This window comes from Carcharhinus amblyrhynchos, chromosome 3 (assembly GCF_965287045.1).
Source record: "Carcharhinus amblyrhynchos chromosome 3, sCarAmb.v2.hapA, whole genome shotgun sequence".
NCBI lineage: Eukaryota > Metazoa > Chordata > Chondrichthyes > Carcharhiniformes > Carcharhinidae > Carcharhinus > Carcharhinus amblyrhynchos.
In genome coordinates, this window is record NC_137326.1 from 6,847,182 (window position 1) to 6,864,367 (window position 17,186).

The 17,186-nt window shown below is 46.8% G+C and overlaps 1 protein-coding gene across 1 annotated transcript in view; it reads right to left on the reverse strand.

Annotated features, from left to right (window-relative positions):
- Positions 1–581: 581 nt before the first annotated feature.
- The window catches only part of LOC145341598 (uncharacterized), a 67,323-nt gene continuing 50,718 nt past the window's right edge, over positions 582–17,186 (reverse strand). The window contains exons 24-28 of the mRNA XM_080186566.1: positions 13,283–13,366; positions 11,237–11,362; positions 5,498–5,563; positions 3,027–3,197; positions 582–665 (exon numbers count right to left, since the gene is read on the reverse strand). Coding sequence (XP_080042692.1) covers positions 640–665; positions 3,027–3,197; positions 5,498–5,563; positions 11,237–11,362; positions 13,283–13,366 — 473 coding nt within the window. The 3' untranslated portion in view covers positions 582–639. The remainder of the gene's footprint in view (positions 666–3,026; positions 3,198–5,497; positions 5,564–11,236; positions 11,363–13,282; positions 13,367–17,186) is intronic.

The following is a 17,186-nucleotide window of genomic DNA, read 5'->3' on the forward strand; positions in this document are numbered from 1 at the left end:
AAAGCCTCTCACGCAGACAAAAGACTTTGACCCAACGAAATGCTTTAAACTGGGAAAGGGAATTCATATTTCCCCCATTTCCAGGTCTGGCTTTCTCCCCGCCCAACCGTAAGGGGCAGTTTTGTGAAGGCTCTTTCCCGGAACTGGAGCCGGATTGGACAGGACCCAGGTCGCTGAGGTCAAGGGTCACCTCTGCGTCCAGCGAGTTGCCTAACTGTCCGGACCGCAGGCGGACTTGTAACTGACACACTTTGGAAAAGACGTAAAGCGTACAAAAGCCTCATCTCCTGTCGACGGGAGGGACAAGGTTATCAACGAGGACGAGAACAGTTAGGCTGACCGCAATCTATCCCCCGTGGTGATCAGTGTCCCGCTGGTGATGCAGAGCTGGATTTGGAAGGTGAGGTGCTACCGTCCAAACCACTTTCTGATTGCTCACTAATCATTCATAAAGCTTTCATCTTAATCAAAATATATAGCACCATTTTGTTTTAAAAAAAACCATTGCATGTTATCAGGCCAAGCTCAATAATTACAAAAAGGAATGCGCCCTCATACGCCCGACCCCGCCCGCCCACCTCCCTTGCCCAGTCCTCAAGATTAAAATTTACATCTTGTTGACTTTCCTTGCTGTGTTATTCAGCTTCTTCCTTCCTTGCTTGGTTCTGTCAAGACAAAAATAAGAACGAAAATTTCATTTTGCTTCTTTGCCTTTCCTTAAACCATTAGGAAATAATAACTTCTAATATCTTTGGGGACGTTCTGCCCAGAATGGGCAGCACGGTGGCGGCACAGTTGCTAATGCCACAAGTAGGTTTACGTTAACACTGCAATCAAGTTACTACGAAAATCCCGCAGTAGCCACACTCTGGTGCCTGTTCGGGTTCACTGAGGGAGAATTTAGCACGGTGACTGCACCTAACCAGCACGTCTTTTGGACTGTAGGAGGAAACTGGAGCGCTCAGAGGAAACCCATGCAGACACGGGGAGAATGTGCAGACTCCACACAGACATGACCCAAGCCGGGAATCAAACCCAGTGCTGTGAGGCAGCAGCGCTATCTCAACAACTCATTGGTCCATTTGCTTTGAAGATAATGGGGGTCTCTCCACCTTTGCAGGGTCCCAAAGGGTCTGAAAGAGGAACCATTCCTCAGCAAGAGTCAGTGGGGAGGGAGTGGGCAGAAGAAAAATCAGACGCTTCTAAACTTGAGTCTTGAGTGAAGGTTACTAACTTATGATGATGCCTAGAAAAGGTTGAAATAAAGTTCCCTCTGCACAGATCTCAGAGTATTCAAGCATTCCATGAGTTGCAACAGGGATATTGATGCAACTGCTCTGGCAGCTCAATGAATAACTGAGTTGAGGTCGGGGATGAAGGCTGCAATGGGAGGGAAAGATATCATTGTCCAATTTACCCGCAAAGCCTTCAGTGACTGTCAGGCAGCCCAACACAGGCGGCCAAGGTGAACGGTTGCCTGTGGAGCTGGCACGTGTTAAGGAGATACACTGGAACATGTTACCTATGCTTCATGTCCATTGCAACTCATGTCAAAAATTAATACTGGCAGCTTCAGCCTTAATGTCATCAATTGACGCTAGTTATTTACATATTCATCTCCTCACATGTGACCAATTCTGTTCCCCCTTGTTTAACAAGCACTGCATTATGTATAGAATGGCCTACATATAATAAAGGGAAGTGAAGAGACAAACTTGAATGTGCATTCAATCTTTCCATGCCCTTCAGAAACATCTAGAAGGGCTTGACTTATATTGAAGTGTAGCGACTCTTAATCTTGAAGCAAAGAAGACAATCATGCCCACAGTGAGGTCCCACAAAAGGGATCAAATGGCAAATGTATTTCCTTGCATTGTAAAGCATCCTGGTACGTCCTGAGATTGTGAAATGTACTATATAAATCACAGTATCATAGAAACCCTACAGTGCAGAAGGAGGCCATTTGGTCCATTGAGTCTGCATTGATAACAATCCCAGCCAGGCCCTATCCCTCTAAGCCCGCATATTGACCCTGCTAATCCCTTGAACCTACACATCCCAGGACACGAAGGAGCAATTTTGCATGGCCAATGCACCTAACCCACATATCTTTGAACTGTGGGAAGAAACCAGAGCACCTGGAGGAAACCCACACAGACACGGGGAGAATGTGCAAACTCCACACAGTGACCCAAGCTGGGAATCGAACCCAGGTCCTTGGCGCAGTAGTGTGAACCACTGTGCCACCATGCTGCCTGTACAAGTTGTAATCTTACACATGCCAAGGGGCAGCATCTCTAACAATGCAGCTCTCCCTCAGTACTGCACTTATACTCTACAACCTGCCCTGGGTAGCACAGAGGAGGTGTCATTCACTTCGGATTTTAACATATAATGGATTGTTGAGGGGGGAGTGGGGCTGGAGGGAGTTGAAGGGAGTGGCTAAATAAAGTTTGGTACTTGGTCAACAATGGACAAATCCAGAACTGGGGGCAGCATTTCAAAATTAAGTGACTCTTTCAGAACAGGAATGAGAGAATATCATTAGACAATATTAGAGGGTCGTGCAATGTTGAAACTCTTGGTCTCAGAAGGAGGTGGAAGCAGGGTCATTGAATTATTATTACGTCGGAGATAAACAGGTTCTTGCCAGGCAAGGGAACCAGAGGAAACCGGGGATAGATTGGACAATCAGCCTTCATCTTACTGAATGGCTGGGTAGACTTGATGGATCGAATGGCCTACAGGTGCTCCTGTCTCTTGTGCCCCTGCAGAAAAGGGAGTAATTTCCATTTGGATTGCCTCACTCAAGCTTCCTTCAATGTTATAACAAATAAAACAGGGAACACCCTATTAGACACTCCCCCATCACAACCCCTCTGAAAATGGTCTAATATTTTTGACTGTAGGTAAATTAAGGGAGCTGTTAATTATAAAATGACAGTTCATTGATTAGTAAGGGATTGAGTGTTTCCCGAGAGGAGGCTAAGGTGGTCGGTTTTCCGTGTAGGACCTCTATCCCGTACCTTTGTTGTTCTTGCATCTCTGTTCACATTCCTCCTGAGTCTGGAAGCGGTTCCCATTGCCAGTGCAGCCACTATAGATGAAGGGTCGGCATTTGCCGGACTTTCTGTGGTAGTACCAACGCAGTGTGTACCTGGAGCATGTTCCCTCATCCAGGGGCAACAAGCAGGGGTCTGCTCAATCCAAACGACATGGATTAGTTAGAAGAATAGGAAATATAACATCGGAGCTTTTGTTAATAGAGTGGCATCTTCCAGCTCACTCCTCTGGCCTCATTCTCTCTCACTTCTCCCCCCCTCATTCTCTCTCTCCCTCCCTTCCTCATTCTCTCTCTCCCCCTTCCTCATTCTCTCTTCCTCCTCCCTCACTCTCTCCCCCTCCCCCGACTCTCTCTCCCCCTCCCCTTCACACGATCTCTCCCCTTCCCCCTCACTCTCTTTCTCCTCCCTCACTTTATCTCTCCCTTCCCCGTCATTCTCTCTCCTCCCTCTTTCTGTCCCTACTCTCTCCCTTCTTTCTCTGTGCTCACTCTCCCCATTCCCTCTCTCTTCCACCACTCCCCTCTCTCCTCTCTTTCTCCCCACCTCTCTCATCTTTCTCTCGCTCTCCTTCTTTCTTCAACTCTTTCTCCCCCTCTATTTCTCTCCCCTCCATTTTTCTGTTCCTCCCACTCCTCTCTTCTCCCTCCCACCTCTCTCTCTCCCTCCCATCCCACATTTTCCTTCCCACCTTTCTCTCTTTCCCTTCCACCTCTCTCTCTCGCCCTCGTCTCTCTCTCTCTCATCCCCATCTTTCTCTTGCCCCCACCTCTCTCCATGCCACCTCTCTCTCTCTCCCCCCCCAACTCTCTCCCTCTTGCCCCACCTCTCTCTCTTTTTCTCTCTCTCTTCCCCCACCCCACTCTTTCTCTCTTCCTTCACCTCTCTCTCTTCCCTCACCACTCTCTTTCTCTCTCTTCCCCCACCTTTCTATTCTCCCTCTCCCCCCCACCTCTCTCTCTCATCTCTCCCTCTCCTCCCCCAGCTGCCTCCCTCTCTCTCGCACTTCAGTGCATAAAAATGTATCCCTCTCAATTACACCTTCAGTGTCCTCTCATGCTCTATTTTCCCCTTGCTACTGATCCCTGCCTTTGGTCAAGCGAATTGCCAGAATAATGCATGTTGCCATCGAGGAGCGAGATGGTATTGGCTTTGATCAGGTTGATGGAGAGCCACAGAAAGAAATACCTCACCGTCTGTCCAGGTACATCCCGGAACGATAGCCTCACCCGGCGTTACCCCCTGCCCTGTCCAATTCCAACTCCCCCACAGCAGTGAATTAAATGGCATTGACGGAACCCATTCCCTTGAACGTACGGGGACTGTTGACATGTCAGCAAACACAGCAGCCATTTACCTCACGGACACCAATGAAATGAGAGGCCAATCGTAAATTTCTGGGAAGTTTGGTCAGGAAACTGGGAGAGCTTCCCTGCTTTTCTTCCAATGGATCTTCAGTCATCCAATATTTGTGCCGTGCGATGGATCTTTGACAGTACTTGAATAGTCAGACAGAGAGTGGGCACATCTGAGAGTGCAGTGTCCCCTCAGAGTGTCCGACTGCAGAATGCCTTTCTAACTCAGTGGTGACAGGGTTAAACTCTGGGCTGGGCCAAATTGGCCAAATAATTAATGAGTGAAGCAAAAAAGCAGATGATCTGGTCTTCATCTGATTGGTGTGCGAGGGATCTTTACTGTATCCCGACTGGCTGCTGCGTTTGCCAATAACAGTTGCCGGCCATAGGTCACTGGATCTAAAGTGCTCTGGGACATCTTGAGGTCACAAAAGGCGCTACAGAAATGCAAGGTTCTTTCTTCGCTGCCAGTTGTGCCCTGTGTGTTACGTCCTGTACTTCAGACGGAAAGAAGCCAAAATAGATGGAAAAGCAAACGCCAAAGGATGAGCAGCATCCCAGAGAGAGTTGGAGGAGTTCTCCGGCTTCCCTGAGACATCAAGCAGAGGTTATGTGACTGCCAGGGACAGTGAAAGCTGTTGGACATCTTCTGAAGCCACAGACAGATCACAAATCAAGGAGCGGGAATTCTATTCTGGCCTCAGCTATGATAGTATCCCACGTCTCGCCCGTAACTGTGTACTACTTAGCCTAATCCTTGGTCCTACGGTCAAGAAAGGTGGCAGATTCCACCCCCCGCCTGTCAGCTGATATCAGGTTGGGTCTCACGATCGGGGAGTAGGGGGGGGAAGGATGGGGCGAGTTTGTTCTAACCCACTGTCGGCTCACCCCTGCTGGCAAACACGATTGTTTGGGTGTGAGGCTGGAGCTGTGGGGGAGGAACGAGCTTGGCTGTGGTGTCACCCACCCCACCGACCCGCGAACCATTTCCACCACCGCCACCACCACCTCGGAGGGACTGCAGGCTCCCAGCTCCTGGGCTCACGCGTGAAGAGTAAACCAGAATCACAAGGTCCCTACCTTGTTCGGAGGCTTCTCTTCTATACCTTTCCTGTTGTGGTACGGCTGTGGTGACCACTGTATCGCCTGTCGGTGGAAGGCAAATCAAGTCAGTGGTCCCTTTAGTCGAACTGAAGGTGCGCACTCAGCCTCTCGAACCGTCTCAGCGAAGAATGCAACGCTGGTGTCAATGTGTGAGGGACAGCCAGCTCTGAAAAAGGCCACTCAGCCCAACGGGTCCGTGCTGTCACTCGTGCTGCAGACGGGATTTCCGAACTGCTTAATCTAATTTCCTCTGCGTTTCTTTCTCATCCCTCACGTGGCTGCCATGTAACTGTATCTTGCCTCAAGCTATATTTCAGTAAAGAGGTTTCCATGATTTATTCGTGACAATCTGAGTTTTGGACAACTGGAGATATTTTCTGCAGTTCTATCCCGTTGATTCCTTTCATTTTTTTGTTCTTTACTCATGGGACGTGGGCTGGGCCAACATTAAATGCCCTCAGGGATGGGCAATAAAGAGTCAACCTATGGCTGTGGCCCCTGGAGTCACATGTAGGCCAGACTGGGTAAGAATGGCAGATTTCCTTCCCTAAAGGACCTGAGTGAACCAGATGGGTTTTTTTTTCGACAATGGTTTGATGGGTCAGCGCCAGGTGACCAGAGGGTGTGACTGATGGTGACTTAATCTGAGGATCACCACACCTCAGGCGAGGGGCAAGGTTGAGAAGGCAGGGATCTCAATGAGTAACTTCAGCCAGTACTCAAAGGGGTCAGTTTAGCTCAGTTGGTTGGACGGTGATGCAGGTTCAACTCCCGTACCTGCCGAGGTTATTCATAAAGGCCCCAGCTTCTCAACCTGGCCTGCGATGTGATTAGTCTCAGGTTAAATCACTACCAGTCAGCTCTCCCCACTCACTTAGCACACGGCGACTTTGCCATGGTTCTCATTAGACTTCTAATTCCGCATTTCTTTTAACTGAGTTCAAATTTCGCCACTCGAACCCGGGTTCACCCTGGGTCTCTGGTTTACTAGTTCAGTGTCAATGAGCAGAGAGATCTCGGTGTACATGTGCATAGCTCCCTGAAAGTTGGCACCCAGGTTGATAAGGTTGTTAAGAAGGCGTACGGTGTGTTAGCTTTTATTGGTAGAGGGATTGAATTTCGGAGCCGTGAGATCATGTTACAACTGTACAAAACTCTGGTGCGGCCGCACTTGGGGTATTGTGTACAGTTCTGGTCACCGCATTAAGGATGTGGAGGCATTGGAAAGGGTGCAGAGGAGGTTTACCAGGATGTTGCCTGGTATGGTGGGAAGGTCTTATTAGGAAAGGCTGAGGGACTTGCGGTTATTTTCATTAGAGAGAAGAAGGTTAAGAGGTGACCTAATTGAGACGTACAAGATGATCAGAGGGTTAGATAGGGTGGACAGTGAGAGCCTTTTTCCTCAGATGGTGATGGCTAACACGAGAGGGCATAACTTTAAATTGAGGGGTGGTAGTTGTAGGACAGATGTCAGAGGTAGGTTCTTTACTCAGAGGGTAGTAAGGGCGTGGAATGCCCTGCCTGCAGCAGTTGTGGACTCGCCAACTTTAAGGGCGTTCAAATGGTCAGTGGATAGGCATATGGATAACATTGGAATAGTTTAGGTTAGAGGGTCATTAGATTGGTTCCACTGGTCGGCGCAACATCGAGGGCCGAAGGGCCTGTACTGCGCTGGAATGTTCTATGTTCTAATACCATTGGTTCCCTTAAAGGCTTCTTTCATGTTATCCCCCTGCCTTCTTTTCTATAGAGAAAAAGCCCCCATTCTTTTCAGTCTTTCCTGTCAAGTACACCCTCTCAGTATCACCTTGTCAATGGCTTTTTTACCCACCTTTTTAAATCCCTTCAATAACAGAGATTAAAATCATACAGGGTACTCTAAGTGCCATGATTTCATTCAATGGCAGAATAAGCTTGAGAGGCTAAATGACCTCCTCCTGTTCCTTGATACACTTTTGATATGGAATTGGTTTGAAGGCTCCGGAGATTGACAATTAATCCCCAGATGTCTGCTCCAGGCCAAAACTCTACAGAAAATTAAGGGAGCATTAAAAAAAAATTGCATTGCTGAAAAAGGAGACATGCTGTCAAAACTTTTTGTCTCGCACTCATCAGGACAGATGCAAGAATTCCAAATTTCAAAATGGCACAATGTTTAGCAGTGCTGTCTCACAGCAGTGCCAGGAACCTGGGTTCAATTCCTGGCTCGGGTCACTGTCTGCTATATATCCCCTGATATCTTTGCCAATCACTAACTTCTCGAGGGCAATTAATCATAGAAATATAGAATCCCTACAGTGCAGAAGGAGACCATTCAGCCCATCAAGTCTGCACCAACCATAATCCCACTCATGCCCTATCCCTATAACCCCACTTAGTTAACTGATCCCCCCTGACACTTAGGGGCAATTTAGCATGGCCAATCCACCTAACCCGCACATCCTTGGAGTGTGGGAGGAGACTGGAGCACCTGGAGGAAGCCCATGCAGATAGAGGGAGAATGTGCAAACTCCACAGAGATCTAAGCCAGGAATTGAACCCTGGTCCCTGGCGCTGTGAGGCAGCTGTGCTAACCACCGTGCCGCCCCATTAATTAAGGACGGGCAATAAACGTTGACCATGTCAGTGATGCTCATATCCCGTGAACAATTCAAAGAAAGAAATCTATCAGTCTTAGATACAAGAGCAAAATATGCAGATGCTGGAAATCTGAAATAAAAACAGGGAATGCTGGGAAGGCTCGGCAGGTCAGGGAGCATCTGTGGAGAGAGAAACTGGGTTAACATTTCAGGCCAATTATCATGCGTCAGAACGGGAAGATGTTAGCGACTTTACAGCATTTCAACAAACGCAGAGGCAGGAAGAGGGAAAGGGTGAGGGAGAGCTCACGGGAAAGGCTGGGATTGGAGGGAAGGCAGGAGTGATTTAATGACAAAAGGGTTAATGTCACAAGGTAAAGGGGATTGGTGATGGGATATCTTAAGAATCAAAGGATGACGCTGGAGAATCAATGCTTGCAGCTGCTGTCTGAGAGAATGGGTGCAGTGGTCATGGAATCATAGAACGGTTACAGCATAGAAAGAGGCCATTTGTCCCGTCATGTCTTTACTGGTTGTTTGCAAGAGGAACCCAGCTAATCCCATTCTCCCACCGTCTCCCCGTAGCCTCTGGAAATCTTCAGTTGCTTACCCAATTCCCGTTTAAGGGCCATGACTGAATCTGCCTCCATCAGTCACTCAGGCCATGCACTCTGCACCCTAACCACTCACTGAATTATGGTCTGAAAGTTTTGGACTGCATTCCTATTTTGAGCTGTTCTCAACCATTTGGGGCAGAGAGTATCAGATGTTACTGTCCAGAAAGACAGAGCTACGAGAAATGCCTTCCGAGAAAGATTTCATTACTCAAGGTCACCTCCTCACTTCTCTGGATATTACATCTATTCTGGAATTGCTTCACTCCAGGTCTGGCCTGACTCAGATTCTGATATTTGACATCAACTCTGAAAATCACAAACCAAAAAACAAAAGAAATAATACTGACACATTAAAGAGAAACTGACAATATAACACAGAATAAAAGCAAAATGCTGTGGATGCTGGAATCTGAAACAAAAAACAGTTAGTTCTGGATAAGATCTGACAGCATCTGTGGAGGGAGAATAGAACTAACCTTTCAAATCTAGATGACTCTTCGTCAGAACACACAATACAACACAGAAATCATTCATGTCGCTGCTAAAAAATCTCATTGAAGAACATTTATTTATTAGAGTCACAAGTAGACTTAGGAACCAGGGATTGGGGTTTAATTCCTGGCTTGGGTGACTGTCTGTGTGGAGTTTGCATGTTCTCCCCATGTCTGCATGGGTTTCCTCCAGGTGCTCCGGTTTCCTCTCACAGTCCAAAGATGAGCAGGTTAGGTAGATTGGCCATGGTAAATTGTCCCACAGTGTCAGAGGATTGGAATGGTACTTTCATTGGCTTACAGGAATAGGGCCTGGGTGGGGGTTGTTGTCGGTGCCAGCCTGCACTGTTGATTAACACTGCAATGAAGTTACAGTGAAAATCCCCTAATCGCCACACTCCGGTGCCCTTTCCGGTAGACTGAGGAAAAATTAAGCATGGCCAATGCACCTAACCAACACGTCTCTCGCACTGCAGGAGGAAAAAGGAGCACCCGGAGGAAACCCACGCAGACACGGGGAGAATGTACAGGCTCCGCACAGATGGTGACCCAAGCCGGGAATCGAATCCGCGTCCCTGGCGCAGTGAGGCAGCAGTGCTAACCACTGAGCCACCCTGGACCCACTCACTGCTCTGTGCTGATGAAGCCAATCCCCTTTTCGCGCAGTGGAGTTTTTAACCAATATTTCAAGGATCTAAAATTTATTTATTTTTTAAAAACAAACCACCGTGGCACCCATCTAACAAAGATTGGCAAATTCAGTCAACGCGTAAACAAGCGTGAATCACAAATCCCCCTGTTGTACTCGTCATTTATTCAATATAAGAATATCAAATTAAGAGTAAGCATACAGTCCCCAACTAAATCTGCTCAGCTATTCACTGAGACCTTCCCAATTGACTGCACATTTCTGCCTGAGACCAAATCCCTCAGTGACCAACAATCTATCGATCTTGGTCTTGAGTAGATTCACCAACTGGACATTGACTGAAATTCCGAAGATTCACAACCCTCTGATGGAAGAAAGTTCTCCTCCTATCCATTCCCTTATCCTGGAATTATATATATGAGGATAGGTTGATGAGGTTAGGATTGTATTTGCTGAAGTTCAGATGAATGGGGGGGGCGGGGTGCGGGTGGAATCTCACAAAGACTTCTAAAATTCTAACAGGACCAGACAGGGTAAATACAGGGAGGAGGTTCCTGATGGTGGGAGAGTCTAGAACCAGGGGTTACAGTCCGAGGATTCAGGGTAGACCATTTAGGACGGAGGTGAGGAGACATTTCTTCACCCAAAGGGTGGTGAGCCGGTGGAATTCATTACCACAGGAAGTAGTTGATGCCAAAACATTGAATGTATTCAAGAGGCAGCCGGGTATAGCACTTGGGGTGTATGGGATCAAAGGTTAGGGGGAGAAAGCAGGATTAGGCTATTGAGTTGGACAACCAGCCGTGATGAATGGTGGAACAGGCTCGAAGGGGTGAATGGCCTCCTCCTGCTCCTATCTTCTATGTTTCTATGTTTTTATATCATCTCCAGTTAAATAGACCCTCTAGCCAGAGAGACGGTCCCCCAGCATCCACTGCACCAAACCCTCGGGGAATTTTAAACATTTTTAAATGAAACCAACTCTCGCTACGGGAGGACACAGGTTTAAGGTGCTGGGGAGCAAGTACAGAGGAGATGTCAGGGGTAGGTTTTTCACTCAGAGGGTGGTGAGTGAGTGGAATCGGCTGCCATCGGTGGTGGTGGAGGCGAACTTGCTGGGGTCTTTTAAAAGACTTCTGGATGAGTATATGGTATTTAACGGGATTGGGAGTCACAGATAGTTCTGTGGCCTGGTAGGTATGGATGTGATCGGCGCAACTTGTGGGCCGAAGGGCCTGTTTGTGCTGAAGTGTTTTTTTTTAAACTCTCGGAAACATAGGCCCAGTCTATTCGATCTCGTAGGCTAGTGTGACCACAGCTTCTCCAGACACTGACAAGGAAACCAAAATTTAAATAGTGGGATGGTGAGGAACACTTACGCATCATCTCCGAGCTTTGGAACTGTTCCAGTCCGTAATCTCCTGTCGGCTCATTGTAGTTTTCCACCGTATAGAAATGCTCGTAGTCTGGGTCGTTGCCATTTACCACTACTCTCAGTTCCTTCCCTTCAGAATCGCGAAAAGCAACAAACAAGAAAAAAAAAAGTTTGCTCGAAACTTATGACATCGATACAGGCGACAGGTCAGACACAAAAGTGGCAGCCAAGAGGTGACAGGCCAACATCATGAAGAATTGAAGGGAAGGCTAATTCACATTCAAATAATTGCAGATCAAATCATTAGGATTGATACTGGGTAGGCATGGGGCACAATTTAATGCCCTCCTCTGTGGCAGGTTTGGGAAGAGTCGGGCATTTGATCAGGCAGGAGATGGGTAGGTGGGGAGACGATGGCCTTGTGGTATTATCACTAGACTGTTAACCTAGGAACTAAACTAATGTTCTGGGGACTTGGGTTCGAACCCCGCCACGGCAGATGGTAGAACTTGAATTCAATAAAAAATATCTGGAATTAAGAATCTACTGAAGACCATGAAAAACCCATCTGGTTCACCAATATCCTTTAGGGAGGGAAATCTGCCATCCTTACCCGGTCTGGCCTACATGTGACTCCAGAGCAATGTGGTTAACTCACAACTGCCCTCAGCCAACCAGGGGCGGGCAATAAATGCCAGCGTTGCCCATTTCTTTTAAATTTGTGAGGCAGCAGTGTTAACCACTGTGCCACCCTACTGCCCAGCTAGAATCAGTCCCTGTTGCTATTCTTAGGAATGACTAAGCCAAGACTCTGGACTGAACTTTTGCTCTGGGGGCAGCGATCATGACCATTTCTGGGTCCCGAACACAGCCTTGAGAGAAACAGCCACTCTTTGGGATTTTGACTGGCATCGCAGAGGGTGGGCAAGGCTCTCGAAAGCGCAGAAGGGTCAATCAGTCTTATCTCACAGGGAAACAAAACTTATCATGTTTCCAAATCCTGCCCTGTGGCTCTCCAGTGCAAGAGCTGGATTCTTATTGATGGGAGAGAAGATATATACATGCATCTGAATTTTGTATTCTTTAATAGCATAGAGGGAAAGTTACGCAAAAGGTAGAGATGAATAGAATATATTTGATCTTGCAATCCCAAGTGGTGAAGTGTGAACTCGACATTAATCATTTTCTTGATAATATAGTCATGGAATCGTACTGTGCACAAAAGGCCCTTCAATCCATCGACAAAAACCACCACTAAAGTTGCACTAATTCCATTTTCCTGCACTTGTCCTTCACTGTCATCATGTTTCAAGTGTTCATTCAAGTATTTTTGAAAGGTTGTAAGATTTCCAGCTTCCACGACCTTCCCAGGCAGCCAATTCCAGATTCCCATCACTCGCTGAGTGAAAAAATGTTTTTTTTTCCTCAAATCCCCATTGGATTTCCTCACCCTAAAACTACGCCCCCTTGTAATTGTCTCCTCAACCCAGGGAAACAGCTGCTCCCCACTCACCCTGTCTATACCCCTCATAATCTTATACACCTCAATCATAAACATGGGTTTATTCACAGAATTTATTGTTACGTATGCTTTCTTCCGAGATACCAAACCCTGTGTTACTGCAGTCTCTCTTTATATGTACTCTAAGTACTTAATTAAACAATCCCATTCATCTGTGTAATGATATAATTAACATGCCATTGATGATATTGACTGGGTTAGGTGAAGCAAGGCGAGAAGAGGCTGGTGGGTAGCATAAACACTGGCACAGATCAGTTGGGCCGAATGGCCTGTTTCTGTATTGTAAAGTCAATGGCCAAAATCTCATCACCGTTCACACCAACGGGATTTTCCCATTCTGCTGCAATGAACGGAGACTGGGCTGGCCGCCGAATTCTCCAACCAGTGGTAGCGCAGTGTGAACGGACGGCAAGATCGCGCCCAGTGTAATTCTTTGTAAGATTTGAAAAAAAATTCTCAATGGGAAAAAAACAACTGAGGAGAAATCCCTTCAGAGACAAGACGCAGAAGGCAAGTGAACAGACTCACCATTAGCACCATCATAGTCCTCCTCATGCGAGATCTTTAAAACAGGGATTTGACGGGTATAAGATGGTGAGTGTGACGAGAAACCTAGAGGCAGCAAGGGACAAGGACAGCACGGACAACACAACAATAATTAACACACAGTGGCCAAAGGTGGAACCAGTATTTGATGGAAGATAAGACTGAATTGTACATGCCAATGGTTCAGGATGACACAGAGATACATGAAGTGGAGACAGTTTGTGCTGGAGGTTTTTGTAATTAAATGTCTTGGGTTTCAAAGAAATAAAATGTTAAGGTAGTGGAGAAATCACTCAACATGTCTGTCTATCTGTGTATGTATTGAGCTACTTATGATATTATCTCTCTGGGTCTATCTATCAATACCAGCTTGGTATGGCTCCTGCTCTGATCAAGACTGCAAAGAACTACGAAAAGGTATGAATGAAGCCCAGTCCATCACGCAAACCAGCCTCCCATCCGTTGACTCTGTCTACATTTCCTGCTGCCTCGGAAAAGTAGCCAGCATGATCAAGGACCCCACACATCCCAGACATACTTTCTTCCATTGGGAAAAAGATACAAAAGTCTGAGGTCACGTACCAACCGACTCAAGAATAGCTTCTTCCCTGCTGCTGTCAGACTTTCGAATGGACCTACTTTATATTAAGTTGATCTTTCTCTACACCCTGGCCATGACTGTAACACTATGTTCTACACTCTCTCCTTCCCTTCTTCCCTATGTATTCTATGAACGATACGCTTTGTATGTACATTGCGTGAGACACAATACTTTTCACTGTATTCCAATACATGTGACAAAAATAAATCAAATCCAAAAGTCACGATCAACATACATATGGAAGTTCAACTTCCAGTCCATGTTGGTCACACTTTAGTATTTGGGTAAAACTAAAGTCAATGCCAACTGGTCATTTAGTGTCCTTAAGTGAGAGGTAGATAGGTTCTTGATTAATAAGGGGATCAGGGGTTATGGGGAAAAGGCAGGAGAATGGGGAAGAGAAAAATATCAGCCATGATTGAATGGAGGAGCAGAATCGATGGGCCGAGTGGCCTAATTCTGCTCCTATGTCTTATGGCCTAATTGTTTATTTTCTGACGTTGGAAAGCTGAGCTCTCCTAAGGGACAACGGGCAGGAATTTACAAGCATTCGCCAACTTAGAGAAGGTAACTCATATAATCCCCTCAGCTGGCACCTATTTTGATCGTTAACCTGCAGTCAATGGCCAGTCTCAGGTAAGCAAAGTACCATCTTGGCAAATAAATACACACAACTGTGCTCACTCTACACACTAGAATTTGTTGGACATGCCACAGGAGATCAGTTGGTCTTATAAGAACATGAAAATGTGAGAAGTAGGAGCAGGAGTAGGCCATCCTGCCCCTCGAGCCTGCCCCGCCATTCAATAAGATCATGGCTGATCTGAAGTGGATCAGTTCCACTTTCCCGCTTTCTCCCCATAACCCTTAATTCCCCTGTCTATCAGAAACCTATCTACCCCTGACTTAAATATATTTAGCGAGGCAGCCTCCACCACTTCAACGGGCAGAGAATTCCAGAGATTCACCACCCTTTGAGTGAAGAAATTCCTCCTCAACTCCATTCTAAACTGCTCCCCCCTTATCTTGAGGCTGTGCCCTCTAGTCCTGCTATCCTTTCTGAGCGGGAATAATCTCTCTACCTCTACCCTATCCATCCCCTTCATTATCTTATACGTCTCTATAAGATCCCCCCTCATCCTTCTAAACTCCAACAAGAACAGACCCAGTCTATTCAGTCTCTCTTCATAGTCCAACCCCCTCATCTCCAGTATCAGCCTAGTGAACCTCCTCTGCACTCCCTCCAAGGCCAAAATATCCTTGCGCAAGTGCGGCGACCAAAACTGCACACAGTACTCCAGCTGCGGCCTCACCAGTGCCCTATACAGCTGCAGCAAGACCTCCCTACTTTTATATTCTATCCCCCTCGCTATGAAGGCCAACATTCCATTTGCCCTTTTATGTCAATAATCAAATGGTTCGACTGCATACTTAAGCATTTAAGAAGACAAAAGCTGAAAGTTGGACTGGATTTGGGCATTAAGTAGTGGGTTAGGCTTACTGCGGCTCTCTCATGTTAGCTTGGTTCGAATACAGGACTGCCTGAGGTGGTCATGGGTTCAAGGCCCTGTGCCAGGATTATGGTACATAGAACATTACAGCGCAGTACAGGCCCTTCGGCCCTCGATATTGCGCCAACCAGTGGAACCAATCTAATGACCCTCTAACCTAAACTATTCCAATGTTATCCATATGCCTATCCACTAAACATTTAAATGCCCTTAAAGTTGGCGAGTCCACAACTGCTGCAGGCAGGGCATTCCACGCCCTTACTACCCTCTGAGTCAAGAACCTACCTCTGACATCCGTCCTATAATTACCACCCCTCAATTTAAAGCCATGAGGCAGACTAAAAATCACTGACATTACTGAAGGGGCAATACCATTTCCCTGGTGTGCTGTCTAATCTTCCTCCCACAACCAAAACCTCAAAAAGCACACCCGCACTGACTGATCGTTCCTGGATTCCCTGCTTGTGGGTTCTTGATCGCGTGGAATGTGACCCTTCGGCCCTCCGAGTGCCTGCTGGCTCTCTGCAGAGCCGGTCGGTCCCCATCCCCAACTTTATCCCTATCGTCCTACAAGTCCATTTCCCTCGGAACGGTGCCAGCCCGGCAATGCCAGCCTGTGCCCAGGGGTATTGACTGAGCCGGTCTAACTCCAGGTCCGCCTAACCACACAGCAACGTGGCTGAACCTTGACCTCCCTCTGAAATGGCCGAGCGAGACACCCGGTTCCAGGGATGGGCAAGTCAGTGATGCCCACACCCCAAGAATGAAATAGTAAACTTTCTTGAACTATCCTAACTCCTCCTTATGTGGCTTGCGAACAAATTTGTGTGAAGCACCTTGGGACATTTTGTAACACTAAAAGGTGCTATGTAAATGCAAGTAAGTGTTGATGAAGTTGTTTTGGGAGTGCAGAAGCTCAGTCTGGGTGAAGCAGTGTTCCTGTCATGAGTTTGGTCAATTAAAGACAGTCAGCAGAGCATAAAAGAGTGGGGCCATCCTCATCGGAACAACTTCTTCAAGTAAATGTACTTAAAATCCATCAAATACTGTGACTGAGACAGAAACTATTCACTAAAAGCACCCACACTGACCGTCCCACCAGGTGTCTAAGTCGCAGGACATTTATTTTAAACTCAGTTCATGTATCCCAATAGCCAAACTCTTCAAACAATCCAAATTAATTAGTTGATGCCACAATCAGTTGTTGAATAGTTGATCTGGAGAACACAGCATGCAGGTTTGACCCTGAAGGTACATTGCAGCATACAGCGTCTGGATACAGCCACAAGGAAGATAGCTATCGTTGTGGAGTTAGTTATCAGCTAGAGGGGGAGACAGAGAAGTTGCCAGCAACTTTCAATTAGTGTCTGACATTTCCGAGGTCAGAACAGCGAGCGCAATTAGATTTTACAAAAAGTAGATTAAAAAAAGGCAAACAAACAGCTGGAGTTAAAGACTGCTCATTAATTATGCCCCTTGAAATGATTCCTTTGTGGAGTACATCGTGATCCAACATTAGTCCAGCAGGTTGGATTAAATGAAGGATAGGGTAGGCTGGATAGGTGATATCGCCTTTCCTTTGGTGGAACATTTCCTCAGATTTTGCCCGGGTTTATGTTAAATAAGCAATTCTTCTTTCCTCCAAAACAATAACAAAGAAGAACAAGAACCGCAAAACGGTAAGGAACTACAAAAGGTCGTGAATGAAGCCCAGTCCATCACGTAAACCAACCTCCCATCCGTTGACTCTGTCTACACTTCCTGTTGCCTCGGA